At 34.8% G+C, this 23,810-nt stretch overlaps 2 protein-coding genes across 3 annotated transcripts in view; one reads left to right on the forward strand and one right to left on the reverse strand.

Moving 5' to 3' along the window:
* RB1 (RB transcriptional corepressor 1) overlaps positions 1-23,810 on the forward strand; it is a 118,708-nt gene that overhangs the window by 72,525 nt on the left and 22,373 nt on the right. The gene's annotated exons all lie outside the window — the stretch shown is intronic.
* On the reverse strand, positions 11,764-12,789 carry LPAR6 (lysophosphatidic acid receptor 6). Its single transcript, XM_052649993.1, has one exon. The coding sequence runs from the start codon at positions 12,787-12,789 to the stop codon at positions 11,764-11,766; it is 1,026 nt and encodes a 341-aa protein (XP_052505953.1).

Here is a 23,810-nt window from a genome sequence, read left to right on the forward strand (position 1 = left end):
TAAAGCTCCTCATGAGTTTTTTTTTTTTGAGTTTTTTTTAAGTAGCATATATTTATCTTTTTTCCAGCAAAACATTTTAGTTTTTAAAAATCTGATTCTTTCTGAAAACATCACTGTGGTTTTATAATGTTTCTCATTCTGACCCAGGATACTCCTAATTTCTTGCTCTTAATTCCCATGGTTAAGTAGGCGCTTTCAAGTGATTTAGAATATTTGACTTTACCTTTCAAAGCTAAAAGTATTTTATTTTGTTCTACATACACCTTTGCTTCCCAATATTTGTATTTTTACATTTTACTTTTCAAGTCATCAGGGCTTGAATACCGAACATTTTTTCTTCTTTTTCTCTGTAGTTTTATAGAGTCTTGCAATATAAAATGTTGTTGTTCAGTCGCCAAGTCGTGTGCAACTCTTTGCGACTCCATGGACTGCAGCACGTCAGGCTTTCCTCACCGTCTCTTGGAGTTTGCCCAAGTTCATGTCCATTTAATCAGTGATACCATCCAACCATCTCATTGTCTGTTGCCCTGTTCTCCTTCTGCCTTCAGTTTTTCCCAGCATCAGAGTCTTTTCCAGTGAGTCAACTGTTTACATCAGGTGGCCAGAGTATTGGAGCTTTAGCTTCGGCATCTGCCCTTCCACGAGATTATTCACGGTTGGTTTCCTTTAGGATTGGCTGGTTTGGTCTTGCTTTCCAAGGGGCTCTCAAGAGTCTTCTCTAAGAGGTTCTCTAACCACAGTTCAAAAGCATCAGTTAAAGTTGATCAGTAATTATAAATACAGAAACCAAAAAAAATTACCACGTGTCATATTTATTTGGTATGTTAGACATCTATTGTCATTTACATTTTCCTAGATCATATCATTACCTTCTTACCTTGAACATACCATTATAGACTCCTGCCTGGTCTCCCAGCTTTGGTACTACCCTGCATTCTATAGTTGGGTGCTGAGTGAATATTCTTAAATGCTTTTTCATGCAATGTTCCTGTTCAGAAACCCACAGTAGCTCCCATTGCCATTAGATAAGTGCAGCCTTTTTACTCTGGTTGTGATAATTGGACCCTGCCTTACCTTTCTAGCCTTCTGCTATTCTTCAAGCACTCCCTATGTTTATTGTTGTTTTGGTTTGTTTTTCTTAATTTTTTTAATTGGAGTATCCTTCCTTTGCAACATGGTGAAACACTGTGTTCAGAGTGTTCTTTGATCTCTGGAGCACACCACATTGACATAGTGAGAGTGAGTATGGCCTAATGTGGGAATCAGAAGACCTGACATTTAGAGCCTGCCTCTTCCACTTATAAGTTAATGTCTCTGTCTTAGTTTCTTGCTTTGTAAATTGAGACAGACCAAAAAGATTTTAGTATTTCTAGCTCAAATATTTTATGATTCTACAAAACTATTTAAATGTTGAGAATTATTTGCCACTGCTGAAGGTGTGCCGCTGCTGAAGGTGTGCCACTACTATAGATTGCTTCACAATGTATAAAATGTTGAAGAAACATATTTCAAAAAAGGATAACAGAGAGGTCTCATTTCCCTGCTCTCCTTTACCTCAGTTTTTCCCAATTCTCTTTGGATTGTATCTGATATTTATATTATCAGTTATTTGAAAGGAATTGTACTTGCCCCAGCGAGGTATCTAATGACATGGGAAATAGCGCCTACCCTTAAAGAGGCTTGGAACCTATAGGAAAGTAAATCATTGTGATATACTGTGAAATAAGATAAGCCATGAGGGTCAAAGGAGGGAGTGATCAATTGTAAGTGGATGGGAAAAAACTTAAACTGGCTGTGGAAATGTGGAAAGATATTTGGGGGAAAATTATGGACCACATTGGCAATGGTACATGAGTCCTGATTTAAGACTAGTAAATTAGTCTCAAAAGTCTGTTTTTAATCTCTTTAAAAGTGAAGAGCTAGCTCTCTTGGTAAATGAGATATTGTACAAAAGTGAATGTACAAGATAATTTTGTTGTTGTTATTCAGTCGCTAAGTTGTGTCTGACTCTTTGCAACCCCATGGACTGCGGCACACCAAGCTTCCCTGTCCTTCACTATCTCCTGGAGTTTGCACAGATTCATGTCCATTGAGTCAGTGATGTCATCCAACCATCTCATCCTCTGTCGCTCCCTTCTCCTTATGCCCTCAATCTTTCCCAGCATCAGGGTCTTTTCCAGTGAGTCAGTTCTTCCAATCATTAGGTGGCCGAAGTAGAGTTCAACTTTAGCATTAGTCCTTCCAATGAATATTCAGGGTTGAATTTTTTTTATGCACTACTTAAAAATAAAATATATGTGTGTATATGTGTGCGTGTGTGTAAACACACAGGTTTTTTGAGGGAAATAATTTTGAAAGAGAATATATATGCTTTCTTGTCTTCTTCGGCAGAGTGTATTTAAAGTAATTTTACTTTTTGAGCTAGGGACATCATTATAGACATTACTGTATTATTCATGGGTGAGAGTACCCATTTGCTTCTGGAAAATATTGTGCTCTTTACCCAGTGTTTTCATTTTTTTTCCTGCCTTCCCCCTCCCTTTCCTTGTGAATTATTCTGTATTTCTCACAATTTCAGATCCTGTCAGTCCGTGATGCCTGTTTTCTCCAACTTACTTTCCTGAGCTAATTAAATCAGTATGTTCTATTGTAAATGCCCTTTGTACTTTTGGGTTTTTGGCAAAGTTGATATTGATAATGTTCTTTTCTTCCGTCTAGGCAGAGGATTATTTTCTTAGTAGTATTTTTCAAACTTTACTATGCATGGAGATCTTATTAAAATAAATTTTCTTATCACGTGGTTCTAGGGCAGGACTTGAGATTGAGCATTTCTTACAGGCCCCCAGGTGCTTCTGATGTTGCTAGCCCATGGACCACTCTTTAGAGTGGCCAAATCCTAGATGACTTTACATGATTTTGACTTTAAAGTGAAGTACTCTCTTAATTCTTTACACTGACTCCACAAAGTAGGTATAGGCGTGAATCTAATTTCCCATATGAGGAGGAACCTAGGAATCTGTGTCCCAGCTGGCAGCTCATTAGCCATAGATGGATGGCAGCTAATACTCCTTGACTAGTTGCAGTGTGCTGTGCACCAAAAGTATTTGTCTAATTTAATTTTCATAATCATCCTGTGATGTTGTTAATACTATTTTCGTTTTTCAAAAGTGGAAGCAGGCTCAGGAAGGTTAAGCAGTTTGTCTAGAGTCACCCACTTGGCATTTGAACCCAGACTGGTTTGATTCCAGACTTCGTGTTAGTCTAGGAAAGTTCTCCTTTCATTGTACCACATTATTTCTGTTTATTCATTCACACTGTTTTTATTACCACTGTAGCATGTAGTCCCGCATAGAAGACAGTATAAAATGTTATTCTAAATGAAAATAATAGCATGTATGTTTTTTATCTTGAGTAACAAGATGACTGTTTTGCCCTGGAGCTGGTTGGTACTGGAAACAGGAGAAAATGCAGCCCTTTGTGAGGCACTCCTTTGTGTGGTGTACTGTCACCGTTGATCTACTAGATTCCTCAGGAAGAAAAGATTAGAAGACTTTATGAAGGGAGAAAACTAGATTTTAAAAGAAGTTACTGTGCATCTGTATGTTCCGTTTATGTATCTCTCTGAATGATATTTTAATATAGTAATATAAGTATTTTTTTCAATCTGTATATAGTTTAGGGTTGAGAAAATTAAATATTTGAGTCAACTCTCAGGGAGATTGAAGGGAAGGGTGAGAGTGAGGTGAAATGGAAAATTAGTTCTCTTTATAGATTGAAATGTTAAAACTGAGTTCTTTCTGAGTTTTAAATGAAAAATTTCAGGTATGCCTAACATCTTCTGTAAGAATGAAAAAATGTAAAGTCCAAGAATGAAAAATGAAGGAAGGCAATATCTTAGAAATAAAATTTTTGATAGGGACCTTGTGTTCTACTAGTGAAGTAGTCTAGAAAGAAGTTAAAAAAAAATACAGATATACAGAAAAAGAACAAAAATAAGGATAGTAACTTAGTTCATATGAACAATTATCCACTGAAATGCAAATAAGTGATTGCTTTATAAAGCTCTAAGTAAGCTCAATTTAATAAAGTAACTTTTCTTCATTATTGAACCATTGAAGAAGCAGTGAGGCATTAAGTGGTTTTTTATGTGGTTCTTCATATTTTAAAAAACTATGAACAGAAAACCCAAAGAAACTGAGATAGATAACTGTTATAAATTGTTCCACATCTTCTCCTGTATTGAATGTTTATGTGAACCTGAGTTCTTGATCCAGATCTGTTTATGGTTTTAAACATAAAATTTTTTCCATCTCTAGACCTTTGTTCAAGTGCCATCTTGTCTTGAGCCCGGGGCTTGACTCCTCAGTGCGTTCTTTTCTCTATGCTCTTGTCTCTTTTTTTAATCTTTGGAACACCCTGACACACATGAGAAATTGCTCGAGTTCACTGTGGAGGGAAAGTATTCATGACTTGTCCATTCATGTCTCCCTTCCCCTCCCCTATCATCCATATGACACATTCTCCTTGTTCATGAATTGGCACAAAGGACTAAAGAAATTCAGGAACATAAAAATCTCAAACTCAGAAATGTCCCTTAGGTGGCTCATAGAAACTTGCTTTAGGAAGCAGTGCCTGTGAGCAGCTCATCACTAGGTTCTTCGGAATCTGGTCGTCATGCAGACCTACATCAGAATGACCCTCACTTATGCATGTTACATTCCAGTGTAGAAGCGACAGTAGGTAACATGGTGTTCACTCAGTGACTTCGGACAAATGTATGAAGATAGATACTCTCGTTACCACCGCTTCACGGATGAAACATCAGAGGCACAGAGAAATTAAGATCGTTTCCCCTATCCACAAAACTAAGTTGATAGCAGAGCTAGAATTTTGACTCAAACTGGTTTGGTCCCAGAGACGGTACTTTCAACCTTTGTGCTGCCTCGTGGTGTATATTAATTTACCACCAGGTGTATGCACTATTGGGATTTGTTTCTTTATTCGTGTTTTATCTGTGTTTGTGTCACTGTGCTATAGCAGATCCTTCTGTCTGGATTTTGGCGTCACCATATCCCATTTAATCTTCCCAGAAGATAAACATTGCTGTTCCTGTTTTACAGACAAGGAAAATCTGAGGTTCATTCAGAGATGCCATGTAACTTGCTTGGTGTGATCCTCAGCAAGTTATGTGTCTGTAGCTCAGACTGTATTTTCCTCATCTGTAAAATGGGCATGATAATACTTATCAGGGTTGCCATGAGGAATAAATGTACATTTATGAGAATGGTACCTTTTAGAAACATCACAATTAATCATTAGTGTCCTTTAGTTCATTGTCTCTACTATACAGTGATTTCCTAAGAACAGAGGACTGAGAACACAGTTAAACAGTATTGGATCTGTTTGTCCTGGCTTACAAGTATGTAGAAATTTTCTCTTCTGACATACCTCTGTCTCTCTCACTGCCTTCTCAGAATGGAATAAGTTCAGGGGAAGAGAGGTGTAACTGAACTCCAGCATTGTTAAATGTGAGCAGCGTTCTCTGTTATACTGCCGTTGGAATTTGTTGTGGTGCTTTAGTTGTGAATCATGTCACTAATTACCCTGAGGTCAGTGTTCATTAGTCAAGTACAAACAAGAGAAATGGCAATTGTAAAAGAATAGCTTGGAAATATCCTCTTTACCTAACCTATTGAAATGGAGGCACTTGTACTCTTGTTCAGAGAGTGTCTTCTATAAGGCCATGATGTTAGAAAATTACCTGAATATAGTCCAAGAATTTTCAGTCTCTAAACTAGTGTCATGTCATATCCTAACTGTAATAGTGAGGAAGGACTCTGGAATCTGGACGTGCAGGGAACAAAAAAAAGAAGTATCTTATGAGATCTCAGTTCTATTTAATGTAGTTTCTGAATTCCTCCAGCAAAATCAGAAGCTGTTGTTAATAGTGAGTTTAATAAAATTTTCGAACCACTCTAGGGCAATTGTTCTTAAACACTGTAAGTTCAGTTACTTTTAATTGTAAAATAGAACCAACTTTTTGACATCTGTCTTTTCCAGATTTTTATGTCATGTTTTAAAAACTAAACTGTCACAACCTAGTCTGTTTTAAAATGCATTCAAGTGGCCTTTGCATATGTGGCTTTATTAATTTGCATATTGGTTCTTAATATTTTCTGCTACCGTCAGAAATAGACAAATATCAAAGGTATTTTTGGTGTCTTCCTGCACATGCTAGATTTAGAACATGATAAGAAAACTTAGAATAGGAAACAGCTGTATTTTGTTTCTCACTGTTTCCAAAAAAAAATTTTTTTTTATTGTGTTTGCTTAGTTTCAGCCTCCATTAAGTTACAACAGATAATTTCTCTTTAAGATTTTTATTATACTCTTTAAGAATTCTCAAAGACTAACATACTGCACTGTAAATATGTGTATATGTGTTGTAATTTATTCAACCAGTTTTCTGCGCTTGGACATCTAGGGGATTGTCAGTGTTTTCCGGTTTCAAGCAAGACTAAGTCCTGTACACATATGTGTTTTTATATTATTGAAAGTGTGTCTTCAAGGTAAATACCTAGAGATCAGAACACTGGGGTAGAGGATAGGAGTGAGCGACTGTGTGTGTGTGCGTGTGCGTGTGTGTGCACCAAATTCCCACCCATTAGCGTTACACCATTTTGTTTCCCACCAGCAGTATATGAATGTTATCAATTTCTCCACAGGGCTGCTAACTTAATTTTCCCAAGTAACACACATTAAAATAGTCTTCCTACTCATCATCACCATCATTTCAAAAAGAAAGCATTTTAATAAGGGGGAAAGGACATAACCAAAATGAAGGAGAAGAGAATCTCTTTAAATTTAAATGAAATAAATATAGCTCCTATTGTGACTGTTTTTTTTCTTTTTCCTGAAGTTAAATGCATCTCTTCACTATAATCAGAGGGATGGGGGTTTTTCGAAATGCACGCTCGTGCCTTTCCTTCTACTTGGAATCCTTCAGCGCGCCCCCCACCTCAGAGCTTGCCGTGGCTGTATCATGGCTTATGAGGGATCTCAGCCCTCCCATCTCCAGACCCTGTGGATTTGGTTTAATCTTTTCAACATACCAGGTTCTCTCCAAGGAGGCCTTTGCATCTGCTACTCCTTTACCACCATTAAAGGAGTAGACAAGTAAAAAAAAAAAAAAAAAATTACCTGACTCTACCTTAACTTGTTATGTGACCTTATGAAGTTACTTGGCCTTTTACGTCTTCCGTTTCTTCTACCTAAGATGAAGAATTTGTATAAATGACCCCTGGACTCTTTCAGTTTTAAATTATGAATTTCCCAGCAGTCATTTTGATAGGAAGATAATGAAACTCAACACATTCACCCTATGACTAATAACTGTAACTTGGCCATAAAAGCACGTATTTGTTTCTCATTGTATTTCATTTCCATAGGTTATTCCTATTTTTATTTAGGTAAAATTGGTATATAACATTATATAAATTTCATGTGTGTACCACTGCAGTCTGACAGCTGTATACACTACGAAGAGATCATCACCAAAAACCATTGATCACCATGCAATAGATGCCCTTCACCAATTCACCTACCCCTCAGCCCTTTGGTTCTAGTAATCACTATCTGTTCTCAGTATCTACACGTTTTTGTTTTTTTAATTCGTTTTGTTTTTTAGATTCTACACAAGTGAAATCATTTGGTATTTATCTTTTTTTCATCTGACTTATTTCATTTAGCATAATGCCTCCTGGATCTATCTATCCATGTTGTTGAAAATGGCAAGGTTTTTTTAACAGATATATAACAGACTCTTTATTCATTCATCTGATGATGGGCTGTTAGGTGGTTTCCATATCTTGGCTATTAAAAATAATGGTACAATGACCATAGGAATGTGTGTATCTTTTCTAGTTAATGTTTTCATATTCTTCAAATAAATACTCAGAAGCGAAACAGCTAGATCATATGGTGGTTCTATTCATAATTTTTTGAGGCATCTCATGCTGCTTCCCATAGCTGTACCAAGCTACATTCCCACCAGCACTGTGGGAGGGTTCTCTTTTCTTCTTATACTCACCAACACTGTTAGTCCTTCTCTTCTTGAGAATAGTCCTTCTAACAGGTATGAAGTAATATCTCATTGTTGTTTTAATTAGTGATGTGGAATATATTTTCACATTCCTGCTGGCCACAAATATTCCAATTATTTTCAAAAAGTATTGGTTGAATCTATATAAGTAAAGCAAATGTTGAGTTTGAAAACCATTCATTAAATTTGTGAATTATCTCTACTTCTGGGGTCCTGTATCTTGAATTCTGTTTTGGCCACTGCTTTTAGCACTGGTAATTTTGTTCCCCTTTAAGGAGTTACTGAAATAAATCTTTTTAAGAGATGGAAGGAGAAAGACTTGTTAGAAAAGTTTGCCTGGAGTTAATTTCATATTCTTTTATTATCCTGGATTATTGCCCTGTTTAGGTGATATTCTTTGTACTTTTATAAAATTGACTGTCAAAAAAATTGGTAGCAGACGTCATGAAAAAAATGAAGAAAGAGATAAAAGAAATTTAAGAACTAGTGATTTTAGGATAGTGTAATGTTGACCTCTGGAAAATGTTGCTATTTAAGGAATATTGTTGATCATTAAATACTCTGGTTGATTTAAGTATGTTCTGTGTCTTTACATTTATCCATTCATTCTTTTAATCTTGGAGTTTATTTTTTAGAAGTCTTATTATAAATGGATTATTTGGTTTTCAGGACAGCTCAAAAGAACTTCTAAAAAATAATTTCCCTTAGGATTTCCTTAAGATTCATCTACTAGTAGGCACTATTTATAAAATGTTATATATATAAGGGTCATATCTTCCCTCATTTGTGATATCTGGGGTTGGATGTGGCATGCAGGTATTAAAAAGTTCTTGAGTGTTGGGAGATAGTAAAGATCAGTCCGCAGGGCAGGAGTAACTTAGTACAGTGACGGAAGACTGGGTACCTTGTTCATCAGAGGTCTAAAATTGCAGTTGCCTCAGTTTCTTGCTAGCTGCATACCAGTTATAAGTTAAATGTTTCTCAGTTGGGTTTATGAAATTTGCTGATGTTCCATTTTCTATTCCTCAAATGAGTCACTAATTCTTTAAATGCCAATCCCATAATTAAGGTTTATACGTCAGGTTGACTCTCGGGATTTTAAATGTAGGATATGAAGATAAAACTCCTTGATAAAGTAATGCCTTAAGTTCCTTTTAATTTTCTGTGGATATAATACATATATTTTCATACATTCTTTTGGTAAACTAGCTACTTGGTTGATTTTCTTAGAAAAGATCACTTCTAAGTTCGAAATCCTTAGGATGCTGGAAAGTGGTTTTACACACTTGAAAACTTTTCATCTTACTTCTTTTACTATAATACAGAAAGGAAGATTAGGTAAATCATCTACTCTTTTATAAAGATGTAAAAAACAGTGGGCAGTTTTGGGGGAGGGAGGGGCTAGTATTGTCATTCTAAGGAAACAAAAAGTAAATTCTGAGTTTTCTTAATACAGATTTTCTGGGTAAAAGGGAAAGAGATAACCCTCTGAATGTATAATTTACTTAAAAATGCAAAACCAGCAGAGAAAAATAACTTTTGTACCCTCTTTGTCCCTGTAGTTAAGATTTACCTAGGATTTGAAGTTGTAGTTGAGGAAAACTAATGTTTGCCTGTTATGTATTCAAGAAGAATCTTATAAATTTTTTGATTCATCTTCCTGTTGACAAGCAGGCAACAAAAATTTCTCCAGTAGTAACAACTATCTGATGACTATTTTTGCTTATATTTTAAAGTAATATCCATGCTTTTGAATTCTTGCTCAGATACTTAATCCAAGAAAACTTCTTTGAAATCTGTTACAAACTCTACACCTTTCTTCTGTATTATTAAATTGTTAGTTGCTTTCCAGCTCAAAAATATATGTTTAGAGTGCTAAATATATATATATATATATATATATATATATATATATATATTTTTTTTTTTTTTTCCTGAAGAATGGTATCAAATAAAGGCACTTCAGGGTCAATTGAAGAAAACATCTTTACAACATATATACTTCTCTTGGGATATAAAGAGCTATGTTTAATTTCTTCACTAGTTTCCTTTTTAAAGGATTTATTTTGTGTTAGGTTCATTTAAAGGAGACTATCACTTACTAGCAAGAAAATCCTCCACTGTTATTTTTTTTGAAATGAGTTTTGAAATGAGCTTACTTCTGTGATTTATTTGAAACCATTGCAGCTCAAACCCAGAGAACAGCAAAATTCAAACTTAAACCTTAAAACAAAGAGTGTTTTGTTTATCCAAATTTGTATTCAGGACTTGAAAGATTGAAAATGTGAAAGTCAGATAGATTGAATGCTAATAAATAATTTTTTTAGTTAACTTTGGAAAACTGCTTGAATTTGGGGAATAAAAGATATGTTGGAAAATGAAAGCGTTTCAGTGTAGATAGTGCTTCATATCTAAATTTTAGCTTAACGCGATACCTTATTTATGTTTAGTAAAATGAAAATGTAATTGTACTTAGTTATTTGACCCTCTAGTTTTGCTGCTTTTTATGGAAGGACCTGTGTCCTTACTTCACAAGTTATTTTGACATACAATAACATCTTGTCTACCTGCAGTAATATTGTTCAGCTATTCAATATTTGACTTAACAGCCTTGCAATTTAAAGAAAGATGGATCAAGGCCTCAAAAGTTCAGAAAGATAATGATTGTAAACCTAAAATTCTATATGGAAAAAAGTACTAATTGACTATAAAGGGAAAATACAAATTTCTAGATATTTAAAAATTTGTTTGGCTTAAATAATCAAAACATATGTACTGATCACTAAGTGTCAAGTATTATATGTTATTTCTCTGATCTAAAATACTTGAAAAACAAGTTACTTATTGTGACATAAATATGCCTTTAAAATATACCTGTAGTAGTATTTTTTTAAATTTACTTAGCAAAATAACATTTTGTTAGTTTCCACAACATACATTGTTTTTAAATTGAGTGCTGTTAAATGCAGAAAATGAACCAAAAGTGTAATTTTAAAGTATACTATTCTATATATACAGTCTCTGCTTTTTACAAATTGCATACCAAGACAAAATCCTAAATATTATCTGTAAGTGTAACTGCTCGACGTCCTCAAATAGTGTCAGTATGTCATTCTACAGAAGACATTTTTACTGTCTTTTTGAAAAATACTCTAAAGACACTTATGGATTCTTTAAATAACTCGTTCTCATTTATGTTATTATAGTTTAAGAAACATGATTAGAGATTCAATTAAGACTGAAATCAAAATTAGATGTATACTGAATAAAGGTATTAAACACTTAAATGAAAATTTTAATATTTGTTAAATATTTAGTATAAAATCACTGATATTCAAAGACCATACAGATGGTTATCACATGACTTAAATCATGATTACTTTTATATTTTGAACAACTTTTCTAGAGGTTTTTTTTTCTAATGAAGAGAAAGGTACAAATCAAAGTGGCTCAGAAAAATAAAACTGAGTGTATACAAGAACAGAATACATTTTAATGCTTAACACGTCAAATACTTTTTCAATACTAAAAACTTTTAAATGTCCACATGTTTATTTTCTTTCTGAGGTGGAAAAATTGTTGTCCAGGAAAACAGTTTTCACAGTTGAAGGACCTTGGGGGTTCTGTCCCAGTAAAGTCCTGGTGTTCTTATTTCAGACAGCTTATATTGTAGATTCATTGTCAGATATCTTATTTTTCAACATCTGTAGGTTATGTTGAATAAAGTTTTCTGTGCCTTGAACTTCAGAGAATCTGGAGTCACTTCTCCTGCTGGACCAGTTTTTCATTTTTATCGAATTTTGAATCGTGTCCGACGTGAAGTAGTAAATGATAGGGTCAAAGCAACAGTTTAAAACAGCAATGCAGAGAGTGATTGGGTACATGGTCCTTACTGCTATTGCCGCTGAGCAATTGACAAACGTCTGTGTTCTCATAAGAGAATATAAAATAAGGTTGATATTGTAAGGCACGAAGCAGAAACAGAATATAACCAAATGTACAAATATCATTCTTAAAACCTTAGTTTTATTTATTTTACTTCTACTTAATGTTACAGGTTTATTTAAAGTTCTCAGCACCATACTAGAACAAGTTACGTTTAAAATGAGAGGAATAAAAAACCCCACTATTTCTATGAAGATTACAATCCTTGAGAGAAAGGTTTTCCATGTAGCTGCTGGAAAATTTTCAAAGCAGGTTGCTGAAGTATTGTTACCCGGAGATGGAACAAAAACTGCTGGTGCACTTCCTCCCATCACAGTTAACCACACAGCAATACAAACGATTTTTGCATTTCGTTTGGTTCTCAGCGTCTTCGACTTAAATGGGTAGACGATGGCCAGAAACCGATCAGCACTAATACAGGTTAAGAACAGAATGCTTCCATACATGTTGGTATAAAAGAACATCACTGAAATCTTACAAAGTAAATCCCCAAAGGGCCAGTTCCTTGTTGCAAAGTAAAATATCCTGAAGGGTAAAGTAAAAACGAAAAGCAAGTCTGACATTGCCAAGTTAATCATGTATGTTGTTGTTTCATTCCGCACTTTGAGAGTACAGATGAAAATATATATGGCGACACAGTTGGATATTAACCCAAGCACAAACACCATACTGAACATGCACCCATACAAGGTGTACTTAAAGGAGTCATTATATATGCAGTCAGAGCTGTTATTGCTTACCATTCTAAAGGCACGTCCAGTTTACAGTGTTGAAGTCCTTTGGTCAGCAACAGTCTCCTTTGATATTCAGATCGTGGTTACTTTGTAACCTCCAGTGTATTTGCAAATCCTTTGGATCTTTGCAAGATTTTACAAATATTTCTTTTTCTTCCAAAAGAAACATGAAGTTTGTTGCCATAAAGTTTCCACTTGATTCTTCAATAAGAAAAGATTTTCATTTTCAAGTCTCCAGAAGATCTGTGATCCCAGGGCTTCGTATTAAAAACACTATGAAGCCAATCCATTGGATTATAAAGTTTAAATAAAAACTGTGTTCTGACATGGAGTAAAACTCCTCATCCTGTAAACTTCGATTTCCGTGGTCAAGATGAATATTCCAAAATGAAAGTTTCTTTATGCTGCAGAGTGTTTAAGCTGAAGTTAGCAATCACATTTTGCTTTTCAGTGCAAAGTTTCTGAGACTTAAACATTCCCAGTTCAATCTCACTTATTTCTTACATCTTTTAAATGAAGTTTTCCTTTTCGGTATTCCTGCAGTGGATCCCAGATAGGGGTAAGCAGAGGAGTCTTTCAAAGGTTCCGAAATAAATTCCTAAGCGTGTTCGCTCCTGCTGACTCGGAGGCCTTTCCTCAGTTGCCAGCTGTGTCGTGAGACGAGCTTTCTCTGAAGAGAAAAAGAGAGGCTTGCTTGATTTGTAATATGACATCACAGGAAGAAGAGGCTGGGCTTGAACAAAGAAAGGTTTCAGCCCAGTTTGTTTGCAGTTCCTTTAATCTGATACCATATCTGCTGGGGATATACCTAGGAGGCTTGCAAAGGGCCTCTGACTGTTTAATTGAGCAGTCTGCCCTTTAACTCCTTTTTTGCGGAAATGCCTTCTGGAATGTTGGCTACCCTCTCGAGGAGGTTTTTTTTTTTTTTAATTCTTTCTTTCTTTTTGGTAGTAATCAAGAGAGAGGGAAAAAATCTGTATGTGATTCCTCCTGTGTTTGGGATTAGACTTTTTGGGGGCTGAGGGGAACTAAAATGTGTAGGTATATTTATAAATTGAAACTGTTGGTGGTAACTTAATATAACGTTAAAAAATCTATTGGCTGTAAAAGAGAAATTTCATCTTTAGTCGTAAAAAGGATTTGAATTGAGAGACCCAAATTTTGCCACCCTTGGCTTCTGTTTTCCGTAATTGCTCCTCAGGATTTAATTTAATTGCCATGGTTGTGAATGGCTCCAATCCTGAATCTCTTTACTTTTTCATAAACAATTTTCTTACATTCTTTCCTCTTTTCTATAAAATTAAATTAATATTTTATAGCACTTCCATTTTTTTTTAATAATCACTTTTACTGAAGAATAAATTTAAAAATGTTTCTGTTTGGTGTAGTAGTATTAATCTTACAGAACAAAATTGCATCTTTGTAAACAAATATATTTTTTCCCTATATTGCTTGAAAAAAATTTTGGAAAATAAAAGTTACACTACTTGGCTAAATTTTAGGTTCAGAATTTTATTTTAAGCACTTGCCCCCCCACCCCCACCAGCCCTCCCTCTACCCCATTTATTATGACATTAACTATATATTGGGCTATGGGTCAGATTTTGTTTTCATTTGAAAGCTCTTGTGAGTGTTTTCTCACTATATATTTAAAGTGTACTCATTTTTAAAGCCCAAAGAAATCAGAAGAAAGTATATGTGGGAAAGAGGTAGTTGAATATAGATGTCACTTCCTCAAGGAGTGATGATATCTCCACCTATGGATACATTTTCTTATTTTACATTACCATTTTTCAGAGAAGGCTACATCTAGTTGTATTATATTGGTATTGTTTTCTAGTTTGGTTCCATTTGGGCTGAAGTTCTTCCTTTAGGGTATGAGTGAAGGACATTTAAGAGCAGTTTATGTTTCTTTCATGAATTATGTAGCTAACTTAAAACTGATGTTTTGCGGTATGTTTTATGCTGACTTTTAACCTTTTTAATTTGGACTGCACTCTCACCAAGATCAGCAACTCTTGTTGTTTGTTGATGAATACCCCCTGAATTATAGTCTGTTTTCGTTGTTTTGACGAGGTAATTTATAATCAAGTGACACACAAAATGTTACTTGCACTCAATAAACTTAAAACTTTAGAAGGCTGAATTTCTTTGTATCACATTGGTATGGAAGAGAGGCAGTATGTGTTCATAAAAGAAGACAGGTGGAAACTTAGAGTGAACAGTAATAAGGAGAGTAGTTAATAAGTTTGTATTTTCATTGGGGAAGAATTTCTGTTAGAGTTTCTCAGTAATCTACTTTCAAATTGACAATCTCTTTAGGTATATCATTAAATAATGAAATATAATCAGTTATATGCCCTGATCTTGTTTACTTTTACTTTCATTTTGAATATGGCATTGTCCCATAAAATAAACTAATGAGACATTGGAATATTCTTCCACGTATTGATGTTATTCACTTGACTTAATATTCAGTTAACTGTTCATTTGTAGTTTTTTCATGTTTCATTTGCTTAAAAATGGATAGATCACTATTCATTGAAATAAACTTTCTGTTATTATCAGTATATTAGTATATGTTTGTATTTCCAAGTTTTACACAGTGGTTGGCCCTTAGTAGATACTCACATGTTTACCAAAGCATGAATTATACTGATAAACTGGTACTTATTGAGAATTGTTTCTACTGAGGAAGAGCAACAGCAGAATGACTGTTTGAATGGGAAAATCATTGAATGCTAGATGTTTCAAAATATTTAATTTGACTTCTAGTTAAGGAACCAAAGTGAAATTAGATAACTTTAAATTTCCTTAGATTAAGATATGAAAATTGTGAAATAACTACTTACAAAGGCAGTTAAATAAATCTAAGTACTCAAGTATATTTAATAGATGCTTTTGTATTTGATACAGTTTATTATGAGATCTGTATACTTCTGAAGGGAGGCCTGGTGTGCTGCAGTCCGTGGCGTAGCAAAGAGTTGGGCACAACTGGGCAACTGAACAACAACATACTTCTCAAAGTTAAATCTGGGAATATATCGGTTTCTTATATGGGTTTTTTAAGAGCTGATTTGAAATTTTATGAATCTTATTACCTTTCACTTTTCTCGTCACTTTTCAAATTTTTATTTTATGAATAAGTCAGGTCAGTAGCTAGCCTTCAAAGTATATATTTTATTTATCACTCTAGTAATGATATAGTTGTGTTTTAGTTGTATAACTATTTTTTGGTTATCAGTTTGAGGGAATTCTATTAACTTATAAGTGTAAGGATTTGAGTAACTTTTGAGTTCTTTACTGAATTTCTGCTATAACTGTGGCTGTGAGAAGGCAAGAAATCTGACTTTTTCATGTTGTTGTTTAGTTGCTAAGTCATATCTGACTCTTTTGTGACCCTGTGGACTATATGTAGCCCGCTAGGCTCCTCTGTCTATGGGATTTCCCAGGCTAGAATTCTGGAGTGGGTTGCCCTTTCCTTCTCCAGGGGGTCTTCTACTTTTTCATGCCTGATTCAAAATAGGCTTTCTTGAACACCGCTATAAACATACAATGTGTAAAGCAGGCTCCTCAGCTATTCTTCCTTTCTGTTTTTTCATATTGGTTATTTCTAGCCTTGATAGTAATATAAGTTTTATCTTGTACCTTCTTTATTCTCACTGCTGTCTTCTTAAACTGACCACGCTGCTCTTATCTATATGGTTGTTGTAGTGTCTTACTCGTCTTATTTCCAGTCCTACCAGTTTACCCTGCCAGGTAGTCATAGACCAAGTTATGAATGAATCAACTAATTATTTATTCATTTATACCTTTCATTTCATCCAGAAAGGACTTAAAGCAGGTTATAATTTTAAAACTGTCAAAACTGATGGAACTAAATATTTAGGATTTTTATTTTATGTAAATTATACCTACATTTTAAAAGTTTAAAAAGGGAGTTGGTGTGGCACAGTTAAAAGTTTTTAAATGTGAGAAATGTGAGAGAAATTATTCTGAATATTAGTCATATCCATTATTCTAAAAATTATTCCTTTTGAATGCAATAAATGTTTGCAAAAAGCAAAAAATAAAAATATTAAAACATAAATTTTTGAACACATTAGTAGAACAATAAAAAAGAATACACCATGGGAAAGAGAAGAATGGGAAGGGCAGAAAAATCTAGGCAAGGGGGAGCTGCTGCATTTGGCACAAGGGAGAAAAGGAAAATAAAGTAGATTGCGTAGTTTTCATTAAGTGAAAGAAAACATTCCAGGGTGTCAAAGAAAGAAATTTGCTTTATCTCAGAAATACATTGTGAATCTTTACACATGAACCACTTCAAATCATGATCTAATGGTAGAAGGTATGCCATTTCTTGTTGGCTCTCAATTTGGGAAAACCGCCCAATGTCAAATTTTGGTTTTGGGAAAATATATTATTTGTTGGAAGATTAAGATAGTCCAAATATATGCAAAAAATTGAATGAGAAAGTATGTGAAATAAATATATTCAAGTTTAAAAGAGAGTGTGAAACAGTGAAGTTTTTAAATGTAAGAAAAACATTCTAAATTTATTTTATTCATTTGAATACAAGAAATGTTTGCCTTGATGAGAAGTGATTCGTCAGGGTCCTTTTCCATCTCAAATTTACACCTATGAAAAAGCCAAAGTTTTCTCATTTTAGATTTTTCCGCGATAAAGTTTCTATTTAGATTTAGAAGCAAAACTTCCTCACTTTGAAAAAAGAACATTTATAACATATGTTGATAGAATATGTTTGTTTTATATAAAAAATATTTTCACCTAACAGGGACATTTATTAAATTTGTGATAATTGATATCATTTGAAAATGATTTACCTTTCTGTTATTACTGCAGACACAGAACACTTTATGTTACTCTTTACTGGAGCGAGAGTCATCTACACAAGTTCAGACGGTGCAACCAGCTTGTAGGGATGGGTGGGATTAGAAGAAAGATTTAAAAGCTAATGGATGGTGATTTATAACAAAGTAAAAGTGTAAAGAATGATGGTTGTAGCAGGTTCAAGCAAAGAGATGAAGTAAAGAGAAGCAAGAATGTGGTGTAAGACTTTACTTGAGTGAGCATGTTTATCACTGTTAACACTTGAGTTGTTCCCTTCCTCGTTTTTTCCTATCTTCCTGCTCCCCATTCCTTCCCCATTCCTTCATCTGCCCCTCTTAAAACTTTATCCTGTTTTTCTGTGGAGACCTTTTGATCTCATCAATTCCTCTTCTGTACTTCCATGATACTTAAAGTGTCTCACTTTTAAAATATATTCATATAACTGAATTAGGTTTAAAAAAACACGGAAATACTTGTAATATAGAGTATAACGGCAGCTTTTGTATGCAATACAAAAGCAATATGGAGACGAGAGTCAATCAAGCCAGTTAAAGGGCCTCCAGAGCAGATGCTGTCTAGAGAAGGCTAGCCTTTAAAGCTGAATGAGCTTCAAATTTCAGGACTTGATGACTAGAGCCAGGTCCGGTAATAATGTCTGCGTGTAGTCCATGGGGTCGCAAGAGAGTGGGATGTGACTTAGTGACTAGAGCAACAAGAACAGCAGTAGTCTCACTAGTATGGTCACGTCTTTCTCAACCAAAAACACAGAAGATATTTTGAGTGATTGTCTCCTCAGTTCTCTGAAGGATGCCTCATAACTAGTTTCATTCTAAATTCCTAGAAGGGCAATGAGTATATACATTTCATTTCTTTCTTTCCTTTTTTTAACGAATGACATACTTTTAAGATCTAATACTGTGAACACGATTGCAAATACATTTAAAAGCAGAAATACCTTTGACTTTAAGCATTGATGTAGATGTTTTGCTTTTAACCTAGCCTAACCAAGCCAAAATTCAAAGGAAAAGATTTTCTCTTTAACATATATTAAATGCAAAGGCACATGGAAGAATTAATCACTAAGATTCTAAGCCACTAGTAATCCATTCCCAGAACAAAATTGTCATGGTCACTTCTTTTTATTGGTTTGCCAGTATGTTCATTTTAATCAACTGATTTCACATTCTTGGGAATTTTGAGGACTTCCTGTCAATACCAGCTGTTACCAGTGCTGCCTCAGAAAGGTTACAAACAAAAGACCGGAAGGACTGACTACAAAAGGGCCCCCTTTAAAGCCAAACCTTTTGTTTTTGTTGTTGTTTTCAGTTAGACAAAAACGAACTGCTGCAGGCTGATCAAAACAAGAGAAAGATTGCTGGATTGTTGTCCTGGTTATATGGATAGGGAAAGGATAAGCACATTTAAATTGTTTTTCCTGGTTATGCTATCTTTATCTCTGGTATGCTGTATTTATTTGTTTATTCAGGAACAGATATTTACTGGGTGCAAACTGTGTGCCAAGAGCTCTTCTAGGTGTTGGGAGTATAGCAGCAAATGAAAGAGAATTCCTGGGCTTATATTTTACTGTGGGAATACAGGCAATCAATAAGCAAACAGTTGTATGGTTGGACATATGGTAATAAGTTCTCTGGGAAAAAAAAACCTACATTTATTAGGAAAAAGGAGGTTCTAGTAGAGAATTATAGGAAGGGTAGGACATATGGTGATAAGTTGTCTGAAAAAAAAATACATTTATTAGGAAAAAGGAGGTTCTATGTAGAGAGTTTTTAGGAAGCACTCATTGATGAGGGGGGCACTTGAAGGAAAACTTGAAAGAAGTGAAGAATAAATCACATAGCTGTCTTAGAGAATTACCCTTTAATTATTATACAGTGTCTTTTTAAAATTTATTTTTAACTGGAAGATTTAAACTGCTTTACAATGCTGTGTTGGAGGGACAATTAAGAGAAACAATCTTATAAAAAGCTCTCCTCAGTCTCTATTTCCCAGCTTTATCTTCCATGACTTTACTCACCAAGTTCCTGTCCCCAAGATTTTCGTGGCAATTGGATATCTCTAGATAGTGTTTAAATTTGACGAAATTCTGTGTGTCTGCTTCTGATTTTTGTTTGGCATGGCACATCATAAACCGGGAGCTCTATATTGTTTTGGTTTTGGCTACTTGAAAGTGTTCTTCAAGCTAAATGCTTCTAGGAGACTTAACTGTCAGAAGAGCCCCCGGTCAGTAGTTCCGTTTCAGGTCAGATATACCCTGACTTCTGTGTCCCTGTGCAGTTGTTATTGTATCTTTTTCCCTTGGTGCTTTGGCTAGTACCCTATTACCTCAAGGGACTGAATTTTCTTCCGCTGAGTTCAGGTTTCCAATAAAGCAGTGCCATTTGACAACCTGTATTGACTTGTTGATACAAATGCCAACTAAAAAACGCCTCTTGCCACCAGTTTCTGCAAGAATTGAGTCCTTGGTCAGTGCGGTCACTGACCTTTAGCACCCCCTGAAAGGAGCTCAGGGCAGAATGTGCTCTGGGAAAACTGGCAGAAGAGGCCTTCCTATAGGCATTTTCAGGAGAAATTGTTTATGAACCTGGATTCTTGCATCTCTCCATGCTTAGAAAAGCACTGACACCATTAACCTTCTACCCAGATGGGTGCTTGGTTGCAAGATTCACCTTCACCGAATGCACATATATACCGACCTCCTCTGTTACCTCTTCCAGCCTGCAGTCCTCAGTAAGATATTAAATAAGTTTGACTCAACTTTAACGTTGTGCTTTTGTTTGTTTGTATGTTTTGAAGTAGGCACAACTAGGTCAGCTTTCTTGACTTCTGTTAATTATCCTATGTATGGTTGAATGAGCATCTGGGATCTTAAAGGTAGTTCTATCCCACTTGTCTTTTTTTACTTGATAACATAGTACCCTAAGTTTGAATCTACCTTCAGATTCTGGTTACCATGTCTGTCCTTTACAGTCAAGTCTTGGCCTTACTGTCATTTTCTGACATATGACCATTATCCATCCCTACTTGTACCTGGAATCATGACTTCAGTTTTCTCTGACTAAACTCTGCTACTTTCTAAACACATGTGATATCATTCTGTGAGGTTTAAGGTTTTTTTAGGAATACATTTTTTATTTATAATGTAGGAAAGATATTATTAAGGTTCTTAGCAATAATAAGAGAAATAGAAAAAGCTTAAAAGTGAACAGATGATATAACTCTACTATTCTAATTATCTGTTTATAATTTTCCAGGTTAAAAAATGTTTTTTAATTGAGATGCAGTTGACCTATCAGTATATTAGTTTCAGGTATCTAACGTAATGATTCAATATTTGTATATATTGTGAAATGGTCACCACAGTAAGTCACTCATCACCAAATGTAGTTAGAATTTTTTTCTTGTGATAAGAACTTTTAAGATTTACTCTGTTAGCAACTTTCAAATATGCACTGTAGTGTTATTAACTATACTCACCCTGCTGTATCTTCTATCATGACTATTTTATAACTAGAAGTTTTTACTTTTTGACCCTCTTCCCCCTTTTTGCCCACCCCCTGCCTCTGGCAACCCTCAGTCTGTTCTCTGTGTCTATGAGCTCTTTTTTTAGTCCACGTATAAGTGAGATTGTACTGTAGAGTCGACCCTTGTTGTCTGCAAGGGATTGGCTTCAGCACTCCTGCAGATACCAAAATCTGTGGATGCTCAAGTCCCTTATATAAAACGGCATAGCCCTATCAGCCATCTATATCCGCAGGTTCCACATCCCCTGATATGGAAGACTGACTGTATTTGTCTTTGTCTGACTTATTTCACTAACCATAATGCCCTCAACTAAGAGTTACCTGGCAGCCTGTCTGGGGACAATGTGCTGATTCACATAATCACCCTCACAGACAAGAAACTGAACACTTCCATCACTCAAGGAACTATATGCATATTTCTCCAGCCTGACCACACCTGCCCTAACTCCTGGCCATTATTAATCTGTCCTTTATTTCTAAAATTTTTCTTATTTCAAAATGTTATATAAATGAAATAAAATAGGATTATCTTTCTTCTCAGCCAGATTCTCTGGAGATTCATTTAGGATATTATATATATCAATAGTTCATACTTTTTATTGCTGATATTTCATAGTATGTACTGCAGTTTCTTTAACTGTACACATATTAGAGAATATCTGGGCTGATTCTGCTTTTGGACTATTACAAGTAAGGCTGCCATAAACATTTGTGTACAGGTTTTATATAAACATGAGTTTTCACTGTTTTGGATAAATACTCAAAGAGTGCAACTGCAAAGTCATGTAATTACTGTGTTGTATGGACTCCCAGATATTTTCCAGAGCAGTTGTACCATTTTGAATCACCATCAACAATGCATGGGTGATCCAGTTTCTTTGCATCCTTGCCATTTTTTGGTATTGTCTCAGTTTTCTTTTAGCCATTCTGATCATGTAAGGATAGCTCATTGACATTATAATTTACATTGCCCATCAGGATGATGGCTAATAGTGTTGAATATCTTTTTCTGTTTACTTGTAATCTGTGTTTTCTCTCTGGCGAAGTATCTCTTCAGGTCTTTGCCCATTTTCTAATTGACTTGTTTGTGGGTTTGTTTGTTTGTTTGTTTACCATTGAGAGTTCTTTATATATTCTAGATTCTAGTCTTTTGTTGGATATGTGGCTTATAAATAATTCCTTAAAGTTTCTGTAGACTCTTCTCTTCATGTGGTCTTTCTCAAGGCAAAAATTTTAAATTTTGATGAAAGTGCTGTTTATCAGTTTTTAATTTTGTGGATCATGCTTTTGTTGTCAAGTCTTAAGAACTCTAGATTGCCACAGTTTTCCCTTATGCTTTAAAAGTTTGATAGCTTCACATTTAATATTTAGGTCATCCATTTCCAGTTTATTTTTACAAATTTGAGATTTAGGTCAAGATTCATCCGTTTTCCATTGATTTGCTTTTGCACATTTGTCCAAAGGCAATAAAGAACAGATGGGACAAATAGATATAGAATTTAAACTAACCATGTCAATGACTACATTAAATGTAAATAGTCCAAACTCCAATTAAAAGGCAGAGATTCTCAGAATGGATAAAAAACAAAACCCAGCTCTTTGCTGTCTATAAGAAACCAGTTTTAAATATGAAAGTGTAAATATATTAAAATTAACAGCATGAATCAAAAGGATAAGTGCAGGGTAATTCTAAGACTTGTTCTGTGGGCAGTTAGGTGGTTGCTAACAGTTAACCAAAGAGGATATTGAAGAAGTCTTAGCTGATTGGTGGTGAAGGTAATACATTCATGTTAATATTTGAACATGTTAGCATTTGAGATACTTGCCACATATATATGCGGAGATCTGAGGAGTTTAGTTGGAAGCGCTGGATCTGGAATTTGAAAGAGTAGTTATAGTCAGAAATGTATTAATAGGTTTAGGAGTAAGCAGAGAGAGAACTAAAGTCATGATCATGGCTCAGCCAGCATATATATTAGCGAAAGAATCCTGAAAAATTTCGGTGTTAAAGAAGTAGTGAAGTTAAATGGGAAAGAACTGTCAGGTTAAGGCCTGCCCATAATTTTGTGTTTTGTATTCTAATTTCCTTTTGCAGGGTAAAATGGTCTTATAATGATTTGGCTTAGGATAGTACAAAAACATTTCCTGTAATGTAGGGCCAATAATGTTTCTTAAAATGCCCAGAAAACAATAGCAATTCCTGTCTTCCACTTCCCCTATTGTTAACTTTTCTACTAGCACTGGAGACCTTGTACTTACTTGGATAATCAGAATCTCTTTTAGGAGTACCTTGACCTGACAGCCTTGAAGTCCTTTACTCTCTGGGGACATTCGCTCTTGCTTTAGATGCATGTTAGTATGAAAGATCAGGTAGAACAGACTCACAACTTCTACTTTTTCTATCTGTCTTACTTATTAAGTGGGATTTATACGAATCTTGCTGACAGGGAGAATCTGGTTTCCTTCACATGATTAAGTGGCAAAATGGAGTGAAATGTCCAGAGAGTGATTATGCTAAGAGTTAGTTTAAGTAGGTTAGCAGTGACATAAAACAGCTTGCCTGAAGCCCAAGAGTAAACTTCTGAGTCCTGAATGCAAGCAGTGCTATAAATACAAATACATAAATTTTCAAAACTT

Source organism: Budorcas taxicolor, chromosome 12 (genome assembly GCF_023091745.1).
Source record: "Budorcas taxicolor isolate Tak-1 chromosome 12, Takin1.1, whole genome shotgun sequence".
NCBI classification, from domain to species: Eukaryota; Metazoa; Chordata; class Mammalia; order Artiodactyla; family Bovidae; genus Budorcas; species Budorcas taxicolor.